The 13,071-nt window shown below is 39.1% G+C and overlaps 1 protein-coding gene across 1 annotated transcript; it reads left to right on the top strand.

Annotated features, from left to right (window-relative positions):
- Positions 1–4,335: 4,335 nt before the first annotated feature.
- LOC114159786 (nucleoside diphosphate kinase B-like) lies at positions 4,336–9,785 on the top strand. The gene is made up of 5 exons (XM_028041945.1): positions 4,336–4,467; positions 6,281–6,411; positions 7,288–7,389; positions 8,731–8,843; positions 9,535–9,785. The coding sequence occupies exons 2-5, from the start codon at positions 6,295–6,297 to the stop codon at positions 9,650–9,652; spliced, it is 450 nt and encodes a 149-aa protein (XP_027897746.1). The 5' UTR covers positions 4,336–4,467; positions 6,281–6,294; the 3' UTR covers positions 9,653–9,785.
- Positions 9,786–13,071: the final 3,286 nt, after the last annotated feature.

Raw genomic sequence — 13,071 nt, 5'->3', positions numbered from 1 at the left:
TTGGATGGATGGATGGATGGATGGATGGATGGATGGATGGATGGATGGATGGATGGATGGATGGATGATAGTGCTAGTTGGATTGCTGTTTGGTTAGTTGGTTTGATTGATGGTTGGTTGGTTATTTGGTTGGATGGTTGGTTGGATGGTTGGTTGTTTGGTTGGATGGTTGGATGGTTGGTTGGTTGGATGGTTGGATGGATGGTTGGTTGTTTGGTTGGTTGTTTGGTTGGTTGGATGGTTGGTTGGTTGTTTGGTTGGATGGTTGGTTGGTTGTTTGGATGGTTGGATGGTTGGTTGGTTGGATGGTTGGATGGATGGTTGTTTGTTTGGATGGTTGGATGGTTGGATGGTTGGTTGGTTGGATGGTTGGATGGTTGGTTGGTTGGATGGTTGGATGGATGGTTGTTTGTTTGGATGGTTGGATGGTTGGTTGGTTGGTTGGATGGTTGGATGGATGGTTGTTTGTTTGGATGGTTGGATGGTTGGATGGTTGGTTGGATGGATGGTTGGATGGATGGTTGTTTGTATGGATGGTTGGATGGTTGGTTGGTTGTTTGGTTGGATGGTTGGATGGATGGTTGCCGTTCTCAGCTCTGGTGGGCAGTGAGATCTTTTTTATTCTCCATCTGTACCATATCATCCAGTTTCAGGCCGTTCCTGTTCAGAAACTTCTCAATCGGCTCCACTGACTGGGAACCAGTAAGGTTTTGGAACATTAATGGTATCACTGGCCAGCACGTCTGGCTCAATAATTTATGTTTACAGAATGGTATGAAACGTATGAATAAGTGAACCTGTGGTTTTGCTGCCAAAACTGAATTAGAATAAAAGCTTAAACTGGAACAGATTCCAGAACCATGAACTGATACCAGTTGACTCTGGACAGAACAAAAATGATTTGACTGGACCTTTTATCCAACACAGAGCCAGGGGTTTATTCCACCAAGAAAAACAGCTGAAATTCCACCTTTCCAACCTAAATGGTTCCAACTTCTGACTGAAGCTGAAATCCAGAGTTTGAACTAAAATTTGACCAGAAGTTACAAAACCAGAAACCTCATCTGACAGAAAAGGAATAAAAGAAAAATTCAGTAAAATCAGGAGACGAATAATATCAGTATCATGAATCTAAATGTAAACTTCCAAAATAAAAGCTTCTCTCTTCAGGAACCATCAGGATGGTTTCCTGCTGAGATGAAGTTCTGGTTCTGGTCTGGTTGAAGCGTTTTCATGGTGGTCCGAAAGCCCAGTTCAGGTGGACGATCACCAGTCAGCCCACGGCTCTCTCAGGACCACTTTCTGGGTCTCAGGCGCGCAACGTCGTGGATCCCAGTCCAGTTCTGAGTCCGGTTCTGATCCAAAGATCGATCACTGCCTCGGCCCAGAACCGTTCCGGGATCCAGAGCTTTGACACGGCGGTCGGTCTCCTCCGTCCGCCGTGTCGCTGGTCTGAAAACTAAAAAAAAAAAAAAAACTGTAAATATCTGAAGTGTGTAAATAAAAAACTATCGGAGATTCTATTTTATGTATGAACGGAGGGAGAGCAGCGCCACCTCAAGGAGAAAAACTTTCATTTGGTGTCTTTTATTTGTAAAACTCAGAAAGTTTAAGAAGACGATGAAACAGAGAAATTACAAAAATGAATTTATGACTTTATGAAATGTACAGAAATCTCTTCAGTTTGATGTTTCAGTTGTTTTTTATCTAAACTTTGTTTCTGTTGCTTTTTATTTGTACAGAAGTGGCTGTTTACATGGAAACGAATCCTTTTCCTCTGCGAATAATGTGATTGGAGGAGACGTGTGGCAGGGGGCGGAGCCTTACGGTTCAGATTATTTGATTTTAAATTATAATAGAAACGTTAAAGATACATTAATACACCATTTGAGCTTTACTTTATAAACTTGAAATAATTAAAATGAAATGATTAAAACAATACCAACAGAATTAGCTGGCACTTTTTGCTTAAGTTACTGAAAAATAATCTGTTAATTTCAGATAAATCAGATTTTGATCAAAGTTAAGAGAAATATTTTCTGAAAATTTAAATTTAGACAAAACGTAAGAAAAAAAAAAGATTTTTTTTTTTTAAACTTAAAGAATTTCCTCCAAAATGGGTTTTCTTCTCTTCATTTTTAGTGAAGAACCTTTTGGTTGAAGAGGTTTTCATTAAACAATCAAAGAAAAATTCTGAATTTCAGTTGTGATAAAAACAAAATTTATTCATTTTAATTTGGATTTAATATTTTTTTAAAAATAGGGGAAAAAACCTTTAGTCTGTTTTTTTAAATTGATTTAATTAAAGAAAATAAAGTCATTAGAATGAGAAACCAACAGCAATATGTTTCAGAGTTTTACTATTTTTTAAATAACATTAAATAAAAATATTATGTTAATAAGTAATGAATAATACTATATGTAGGTACATTGACTTTCAGGATTTTGATGATTTTGATTTTCTTTTACAATATTTTATCATTAATATGACTTTATTAATTCACAAAGGATTACAATTATTCCAAGTTATTTAATTTATTTTTTAATTTCATAATTTCCCGAAATTTATTTATTTAAAATTTCACACTTTCCCCTCTTGTTTTCTCATTAATTGGATTAATTTGATTTTAGAAAACGTTGCTAATTTAGTTTAACATCAGTGATGAGTTGATGACCAGAATCGGAGAATTTATTGGTGATTATTGATTATGGAGAACGTGACCCGGCCTCCTGCAGACGTCTCCTCCCTCTGCTGTCTCACTACAAACACTGAAATAAAATCTGGAGACAAAATAAAAACAACTAAAATCCGCCTCAGTTTGTGTTCCTGCCAGAAGGGGGCGCCATCAGCAAACTTCACAAACCTGCAGTGAAGCAGAAAAGAAAAAATAACATTAAAAAAAACATAAAACTATGTGACAAAATCTGAAAAATAATCCGATTTATTCAGATTAAATCACATTTATGGACATTTCTGGAAACAATTCAGAGTTTATGCAAGCGGTACCGTCTGACCCGCTTTAATAAGCCGCTAACAGGGAGCGGGTCACTCTGCTGACAGGCCGGACGGAACCGGGGACACATGAGGACAGTGAGGACGTGGGACACGAACCGACAACCCCAAACCTGAGAGCAACCTGAACCTGCAGCTCAGATGTTTGATTCCTGAAGGGACCAGTCAGTGTGGGGGGTATGTTTGGTTTGATGTGACCTGATTGGACCCCCTCCCCACCGACCGAACCTCCCCAGCATGCAGGGCTGCAGAGTGGACAGAACCTCACCCTGCCCCCTCCATGAGAGGAGTCTGCTTTCCATCCCCGATAAGGAGAAGGTTTATATTTAGTGAGGATTTGGGGGAAGGGTGAAGGACTGTTATATTTATCAGGTGAGGGTCATCTGGGTCTGGATCAGAACCGACAGTCAGCCCTGCTGGATTCTGGTTCTGCTCCCAGTTTAACCCGCAGCTTTAGGTTCTGATCAACACAGTCGCCACCATAGCGACGGGGAGCGACATTGAATTATGGGTAGTGTAGTGTCTACACTCCTGGCCAACTCAAAAGCTGTTAAATTATTTCATACTTTTAGTTTTTCTTGGTTCCGGTGGTTTAAAGTCACTTTTAAAGAAAGTTTTTCTTCAGTATGTAATCAAACACCAGGGCGCCAATCTAGCGGGCGCCAGAAGATGGCAGGATAATTATTCTAGCTCATTTTCAGCTGTTTGTGCATTGAAAACCCCTATATTGTGTCTGCATACAGGTCAGAAAATATTTAGCTGCGCCACCACACTGACAGCCAGCTGGCTGAAAGAAAGCTGCCATATTTTCCCTCAGAGATTTTTCTGTTTCAGCTCCATCTTGTTTGTGACTCTACTGGAGCAACCAGCCCCACTAATTAACCTGTGTAACAAAACGATCATATTCTGAGCAAGAAATGCTAATTCCACGTGTTTTAGGAAAACGATTAGAAATGTAATCATAAATATTTTAGCTGCAGATAAAATAAATTCTTCTTTCATAAAAAAAACCCAGAATCCATAGAAAGCTTATAGAGACTTTATGAAAGTTTGCAGAAGTTGCGTGTTTAGTAGTTTCATCTACATGGTTCATTTTTAAAGATTTATTTTAGTTATTCATTTTTTAAAGATAATTTTTAAAATCACGAATTTCTTACTTCCATGTTAAGAAATTTGGAAAATATTTTCTCGTTTTTCTTTCTCCGTTTGCAGCTTTTGGATCTTTGACAACAGCTTCTAAAACGGTCCAGTCAGTGACAGACAAACATGCACAAATGAGGGATCCGTCAGCGGCTTCCAGCGATTCAGAACCGAGCCCACGGACCGGCCCCGCCCTCACCCCGCCCGCGGTTCGGCCGCCATATAGAGCCGCTGTTCGGGTCTTCGGCCTCGGTGTCGCATCCCAGCCGCCGGCAACTCAACTTCACAAGTTCTCCTCAAGTCCCAGAACTCAGGTAGATATCGGACCCGGCACGTGAGGGTTCTGACCCTGCAGAAACATTTGAACTGGACCCGAACCGCTGCGTCCTGCGGGTTTTCAGCTTCACTAAAACTCTGTTGCATGAAGCGTTTGACGCGTTTTCCCTCCGTTTTTACAGAAATTCTTAATTATATTTGCAGAAAAATGTTTTTAGATTCTGGTTCGGATCAGGTGGAGAAAGTCTAGAAAGTTCGGAGCTTTTATTCCGCAGAATCTCTGAACTTTATTTTGTCCAACATGCAAAATTCATTCATTCATCTCGAGAGTTTTTATTTGAAACTAGAATAGTTCCGGAAACTTTCCAAAAATCCCAGAAATCCTGCAGCAGAAGTTGATTTGGTTCTGGTTCTGGTTCTGGTTCTGGATTCTTCCTCGTCCTTTTTGTTGCAGCTGCTTTCCGGATCGGATCAGCTGAACATTTGGAGGAAGTTTGGTGCAAAGTTTGATTTATTGTTGGCAGTTTCTTTTGAATGAAACTTCAAATTCATTTTTCCTTTAGACACAAAAACTGAACTTTATTTTTCAAAATCTGAACATCAGAGCTTGAATTTAACATTTACTTTTGATTTTTCTTTAAATCTACCAATGCATGAATAATTATTCATAAATTCAAGATGTTTTTGATTTCTATGTTCTGGAGGTTCTGGAGGTTCTGCTCCAGGTTCTAAGTGCAAAATCTCCTCAGTCCTTTAAAAAAATGTCCCTCTGCCTTTAAAACTAAAGTTCTGGGTTCACATTTGTGCAATATTTATCCAAAATGAAGCTGAATTTAGATGCTTTAAGTTCTGCTACATGTTTCACAATGAATCATAATTTGGCCAAAAAGCTGCAGAACCAACTATTTTTTGCAGATTTATCAGTTTTTTATTATTATGTGTTTTTTTTGTTGTATGGAATAAATCTTGCTTTAAACTTTCACACCAGAATGACACAAATCTCAGAAATATTTATTTTTTCTCATCATTACATTCGAAACTAAATATTTTTTGTTGTTCAAAATCAATCGCAAACATCTAAATCCGGTAGAACATTTATGTTTCTGTAAATATTTTATGTTTTTCTTGGTTTTAAAACCTAAAAACAGAAATAAAATGGCGGCTCTTTAAAATTTCCGTTTCCTGCAGCAGATATTTATCAAACATTTTAACGGTTTTTACAAAAGTTGATGTAACTTTTGTGGCTCAGAGCGAGTTTTGATTCCCCCAGTCCTGTTTGTTTCTCCCGCCTGGAACCGGTTCTGTTCTTCCCGGTTTTTGATTTCGTCTGGACCCGTCTGAAGGGTCAGCAGAACCCAAACTGGGATCCTAATAATACCCAACAGGAGGTTAAACTGGGAGCCTCTCCTGCTGACCCTCAGCTGCTGCCAGAGTCACGACGACAAATACCAGTGGCTGTAAAATTAGCAACGTGTTTCCGGGTCTAGACAGAACCAGAAAGTGGACCCAAAACTGGGTCAGGTTTCTGATGAGGATGGATCTAAAACCAGACGATGGGTTTTTATTCCAGGATGCCCAGCGGATGTTTTTATTTTAATTTTTATTCCAGACTCATTAAGTTTTTGCTCTTTAATGGGTCAGACTTTTTGCAGCCGTTCTGAGATCCGGGTCCAGTTTGATCGTCTATATTGTAGATAGAAAAAGGGAGGAGTAAATTTCCGCCCTAAGAGTTTCTTCTGTTTTTGTTTTGTTTCTTTTCTTTTCTCTTTGTTTTTCAGCAGACTGTGTTGTTTTAACCCCGTTTTTCACTGTTTCCAGCTGTGAATAAATGAGGTGCGTGTTTCTCTGCAGCCTCCTCAGCAGACATGGAGCGTACCTTCATCGCTGTGAAGCCTGACGGCGTCCAGAGAGGACTGTGTGGTGAGATCATCAAGCGCTTCGAGACAAGAGGCTTCAAGCTGGTCGCTGCCAAATTCGTCCAGGTGAGAAACAAAATGACGACCAGGAGGGAAACTAAGTACACCCCTGACCTGCAGCAGTGGGTTTGTCTCTTCAGCAGCTGGTGTTCAAAGTGAGGTCAGGGGGCCATTTGTGGTCCGTTGACTGATTTCATGCAGCCCTTCCAACTAAAATGCAAAAATAAGTTAAATAAATTCGAACCAAACTGTAACTTTTAAATTAAAATCTACTGATAAAAAATGTTGGATGCAACACAAAATGATCATCTTTTCCAAGCTTTCTGGTTTCTGTTGTCATGGTAACTAAGGACACATTTACTCGTTGACTTATACTCTAAACTTTTTCATCAACATTAAGGAATTATTGGCTTAAATAAATCCCCTGTGTTTTGCTGAAAAGTTACTTTTCAGTTAGTTTTGTCTTGTGCACTAAGATATTTGCGCTAAAACCTAAACCCAAAATATTTGATTTAAAAGTAACATTTCAGCAACACATAGGAGCTTGTTTTAAGAATAATTCCTTAATATTATTATTAATATTTAAAAGTATTAGTTCCACTGGCAGATTATTTCACGTATAACTGGACATTTTTCTTATAAGTTATTTTTTCATCAATATTAACGAATTATTGATTTAAAAGAAGCTCCTATATCTTGCTGAAAAGTTACTTTTGTCTCATTTTAAGTGTACTAACATATTTGTGGTAGGAATGAGATCAAAAGTACTTGGTAGGAAATGTTTTTGCAGTGCAGATTGATGAGCAGCTCAAGTTGCTTCTCTGGTTTTTACCTCACCTTTCTGCTCCAGAGCAGTAAAAATGATGCTGATTGGTTAATGAATGTCTTAAATCATGTGTGATCAGCAGGGTGTACTTACTTTTTGTTGCGTTTCATGCGCAGGCCTCTGAGGACCACATGAAGAAGCACTACCTGGACCTGAAGGACATGCCTTTCTACGCTGGACTGTGCAAATACATGTCCTCTGGACCAGTCTTCGCCATGGTAACGCCAACACAAACATGGCCGCACATAACTTCCTGCTTCGTTTTTCCGTTGCGTCAGCGACCTCTTGACACCTGCTGGTCCTCAAGACCTCAGCTGCTTCAGTCCAACAGGAAGCTGAGACACGGAGGGCAGCTGCTTGTCCACAGAGTGTTACCATGGAGACACAGAGGACAGCTGCTTGTCCACAGACTGTTACCATGGAGACACAGAGGACAGCTACTTGTCCAGAGTGTCACCATGGAGACACAGAGGACATCTGCTTGTCCACAGAGTGTTACCATGGAGACACAGAGGACAGCTGCTTGTCCACAGAGCGTTACCATGGAGACACAGAGGACAGCTACTTGTCCAGAGTGTCACCATGGAGACACAGAGGACAGCTGCTTGTCCACAGAGCGTTACCATGGAGACACAGAGGACAGCTGCTTGTCCACAGAGCGTTACCATGGAGACACAGAGGACAACTGCTTGTCCAGAGTGTCACCATGGAGACACGGAGGACAGCTGCTTGTCCAGAGTGTCACCATGGAGACATGGAGGACAGCTGCTTGTCCACAGAGCGTTACCATGGAGAGATGGAGGACAGCTGCTTGTCCAGAGTGTTACCATGGAGACATGGAGGACAGCTGCTTGTCCATAGAGCGTTACCATGGAGACATGGAGGACAGCTGCTTGTCCACAGAGTGTTACCATGGAGACACGGAGGACAGCTGCTTGTCCACAGAGTGTTACCATGGAGACACGGAGGACAGGCTTGGTGCTCATGTTTTAATATTTAATGAGTCGTGTCGTTTCTCATCTCAAGAGTTTTGGTGTATCGTTGTCATGACACATTTCAGTTACTGATGCTAAATTTACAAAAACTAATTAAGCAGAACTGATAGTTTGATCGGAAATATTATTTTTGATATTTTCTCCACTTTTTGTTACACAAGAGCATCAATAAATATCACTAAATTCAAAAACATGATTCAATTCAGTAAAGGAAGTGAATCACACAGATTTCTTCAAGACGTAAGTTGCATCTTGAAGAAGTCTGGGAATGTTTTTAAAGAATAATATTTGTGTTGGTGTCGTGTTTTCACCGTCCTGCAAAACTAGTAAATAGTTTTTTAAACACTAATCATCGTTATCACGACAGCATCATAAAATATAATATAGCGCGCTTGTGACCAGTTTATTTTTAGATGGTTTCTTTTCATTTTTAAAAACATTTAAATAACTTCATGAAGACCCGTTAGAGCCACGTTAAGTTTGAAGTTTATTTTTGAAGATTTCAGGGAATTCTCCTGAAATGTGAACCTGATTCAGACATTTGTGTTTGGATTTGTGTTTCAGGTTTGGGAAGGTCAGAGCATTGTGAAGCTGGCCAGGATGATGCTGGGTGAGACCAACCCCGCTGACTCCAAGCCCGGCAGCATCCGTGGAGACCTGTGCATCAACATTGGCAGGTGAGGAAACCATGGCAACGCCTCAAAACCTGCACAACGCACCAGGAAATGACGGCAAAGATTCAATATAATCAAAAACTTAACCACAAATGGGATTACTGAGGTCTGAGCAGAGGTTTGTTCTCAAGGAATATCCAGAGAAATGAGGGAAAAAGTCAAATTTAACGAGAAAAAACAGCAAAATAAATATTAAAACACATTTTTACATTAGAATCAATTTAAAAATATATTTTTGCTGATAAAAATATTTTTTACATGAATAAAAATTCAGAGTAAATATTACTGTCACCATTAGAACATTTCTGCATTTAGAAATAAAAATATATATGCCATACATTCCCAAAATACAGAAAAATGCATTAAAATATAAAAAGAAAGCATCTTATAAATGTGATATAGGTGAGAAAAATGAGAAATGCTTAAAATTAATCATTTCAAATAAATTTTAAAATAAATTAATTAATTATAGTAAAATATTAAAAATGCTTCACTAGTAAAAATAATTAGAAATGACCAATAATTATTTTTAGATTATTACTAAAAAAAAAGAAGTAAATACATCTTCAGGTTTTCATTTAACAAAATGGGGGAAATAACTTATTCTTCTTAGGAAGAAACTTAATATTTCCAGACAAAATGGACCAGATAATGAAACTGTAAGTCACTGATCTGGACCCGACTGTGTCCTCAGGAACATCATCCACGGCAGCGACACCCTGGCTAACGCCAAGACGGAGGTCGATCTTTGGTTCAAGGCAGAGGAGTTCGTCAACTGGACCCCCTGCTCTCAGGCCTTCCTGTACGAGTAAATCCCGCCCCTCTGGAGCTCCGCCCACCCATCCACTAAACCCCGCCCACTCTACAGTCGATCCTCTACCTTGGTTTTTACCTGTTCCACCAAACATGCAGCACTGATCAATAAAGTCTCATGTTAACCACAAAGTGTCTGAGTGTCAATGTTCAATCATATCACAGATATGATGGAAATAAATAGTAAAAAACAAAAAAATCACAGCATAAAGATCGTTCTACAATTTTAAAGTTCATTTGTGTCGCACATTTCAGCTGAAACGCAGGTAAAACATAAAAACGTAATAAAGTTATAAATTATGACACAGCAATAAGTACATTTGATCAAATGCTATCATCAAGCAAATACACATGAAAAATATTGATCAATTTTCTAATTATTATGAATCAAAAGCAGCTCCAAACAGGTGGGATTTTAGTCCAGATTTAAAGGAACTCAAGTGTTTCTGCTGTTTTGCAGTTTTCTGGAAGTTTGTTCCAGATTTGTGGTGCATAGAAGCTGAATGCTGCTTCTCCATTTTTGGTTCTGGTTCCGGTTCTGGGGACGCAGAACCAGAACTGCCAGGAAACTACAGATGAAAATGAACCTCAGTGGCTAAATCTGGGGTTCATTTTTACATGGTTGTTTTAACATCCTCATGTTGATTTATATGTACGGTCCCTTGTGAAATAAATTCAAATTAGAAATACATAAATATCTGATGGTATTTATGTAATTTTAAAATGGTAGTTAAAAAACTACCATTTTAATTTTTTTAACTATTTAAAATAAAGATAAACATAAAATTTTATGAAAAGAGAATGGATCTTTATTCAGTAGGACGGGAAATGAGGAAAAAAATATCTTGATGAGGAAAAACAGCTATAACAACGTAACACTGCTACTTTTAGTGCCATTCTGTGTAGAAAGTCAATGCAAATATAATAGAAAAACTGCTAAAAATCTGCATTTGTTATTATATCTACATCTAAAAACATTAGTTAGTTCTTTATCTTGCAGTTTGCAGATACCCGGTCTAGATCTTGCTGAGAATTGAGTCCTCTAATCCTGGAAATGTTCTGCAGGTGATAGAAGGCCAACTTTGTGACCGTCTTTATGTGGCTCCGAAGGTTCAGGTCAGAGTTCATCACTACACCCAGATTTCAGCCTGATCTCTAGTTTCTAGCTACAATAACAGAAACAAGTATTAGTTCTACTGGCAGATTATTTTTTTCCATGTTATAAGTGAAACAATCTGAGTATTTTCATCAGCATTAAGGAATCACTGACTTAAGACAAGCTCTTATATCTTGGAGAAAGTTACTTGTAATGTAGTTTTGATTTATTTTAAGTTTTCTAAGATATTTGCATTAGAAACTTGACAAATAAATACTTGGAAAGTTTTTGTTTTTTGCAGGGCAGGTCATCTTATATAAGTTATTGCTGCTAAAATCAAGGAATGAGTCAATTTTGTTATCAAGCAACAGGAAAAAAAACTCCTTCAAAACTGGACCAAACCTCTTAGGAACAACAAAAGCGGTTGCAGTGAATGAAATATTGCTGTGTTAATAAACACGGTCCTCTTGTTTACATGAGAGTTTCACCTGGGTTGCATAAATCGGATCATCAGCCTGCAGAGAGTCCGGCAGGTGTCCAGAACGGCGAGTGTCTGGTGTCAGCATGCAGCCCAGGAAGCTGTTTTTAGAAGGCGGGAGGGGGAAACTACACGTTTCTGGCAGAATATCAGTCATGCTGCGGATGCTGAACCATCAGCTGAATCCTATCCTCCCTCATCAGGGAAACACATCAGGTTCTGGTAGGTCTGGACTGCTGGTTGGCTGGCATGACTTTCCTTTTACAGGCAGATGAAATGAGGACAGAAACAGACTTGAGGCACATCCATGTGACTTTTATCTAAATGTGTCAACTATGATTTAGAGTTCATGATCAGGAAGGAAGAACATTTTGCAAGATTTTTGTCCTGGTTTATCCTGCTGCCTTAGAACTCAGGACTCAGGCAGTTTGTTCAGTCTAAGATCCAGTTTATTGATAATAAAGGTCCAGGTGGCAGATTAATTTGTATTTATGTAAACCAAATTAACAAAACCCTACTTAACCAATCCTTTAGAACCTCACAGAACCATGATGTTTGGTCTTCTTGGTGCATCATATTCAAATGTCCTTCATTTTCGCGCGTTGTAAGTATCGTAAGTGCGCCGCGGTACTCCGCGGTACTCCGATGCTGTTTTGTTACTCATTCTGCTGCAAGTTGGCTCAATTTTGATGCGCAAGACTTAACCGGTAAAATCCGGTTTAGGATTTCCAAAATAAAAGATCCGGAAGTAGTTCATTATTTCTTGTGCGGCCCGGTACCAATTGGTCTGTGGACCGGTATCGGTCCGCGGCCCGGTGGTTGGGGACCACTGCTTTAGGGTATTTTCTGAGTACAAAGTTAATATTTTTTTATATTTTAGTAGTAGTTTTGAATCGGGCTAATCTTTGCCGTTACCAAGGACAACCTTTGGCACAATCAGAGCGAGAGGACCAATTATTCCAGTTCTGTAGAGTTGTGGTGTCCAACGTCAGCCTCCATGTTTACATGTTTCTGTGGCTCAACGCCTGAATCAAATCTGTGGTTCATAACCAGGTTTTGCAATGAGGGCCAATGTTAAACTGAAACCAAAATCATACATTTTTAAAACAAACTCTCCCAGCCTTTTGTTTATTGTAGCTTTTCAGTAATAAAGAAAACAATTTTAATTATATTAAAATGAACAAACTAGTTACATTTTTGATTAAATTGGACATGTATGTCAAGACCAACAGTTTAAAAATTCCTCTAGTCGTTTTCTTGTATGAGAAGTAAGATTTACATTTGAGGAAAAGTAGATCAATGTTTGTTATTCTAGTTGCTCCAAAATTAACAAGAAAGATAAAAAACTTGCTAATAAATGGGAATTTTTTTTTTTGTGTCTAATATTTTCTTAAGATGTTATTTATTTGTAAAGATTGTTTAAAAATGTGTCCATCTGCATCAACCACCTTGCAGGCCAGATTTCCTCAATTTGACTCCCCAAATCCTTGAGAGGGCCACAAATGGCCCCCGACCCGCACTTTGGACTCTCTAGTCTACGAAGTTTTATTCCCTGACTCGATACATGAAGTCTGTTCTGCATGGGCCGAGGTCAGTGGGTTGGACATGAGATCAGGAGACGCCCAGTTTGGTTTTGACTCGGTATCATCTCTTCTGACCCGGTAATAAATCACTGTGTTAGGATCCATTTCCAGTCCAGAAGGCATGTTAAGGAGCGCCGATGATTTATTGAGCGAGGATGAGGAGAAACTAACGAGCAGCTGCTCTAATGAGAGGAATGAGGTGGAACCAGGTTCTGCACGTCACATTTCTCTGGTCCGACCAGAACCGGATAGGACGGATCC

Source organism: Xiphophorus couchianus, chromosome 16, assembly GCF_001444195.1.
Source record: "Xiphophorus couchianus chromosome 16, X_couchianus-1.0, whole genome shotgun sequence".
Classification (NCBI taxonomy): domain Eukaryota; kingdom Metazoa; phylum Chordata; class Actinopteri; order Cyprinodontiformes; family Poeciliidae; genus Xiphophorus; species Xiphophorus couchianus.
This window is presented reverse-complemented; position numbering and strand designations above follow the sequence as displayed.

Coding starts and splice junctions, on each gene's coding strand:
- LOC114159786 (XM_028041945.1), top strand. CDS start 6,295: ATGGAGCGTACCTTCATCGCTGTGAAGCCTGACGGCGTCCAGAGAGGA. Junction 6,412..7,287: donor TCGCTGCCAAATTCGTCCAG/GTGAGAAACAAA, acceptor TTTCATGCGCAG/GCCTCTGAGGACCACATGAA. Junction 8,844..9,534: donor CTGTGCATCAACATTGGCAG/GTGAGGAAACCA, acceptor CTGTGTCCTCAG/GAACATCATCCACGGCAGCG.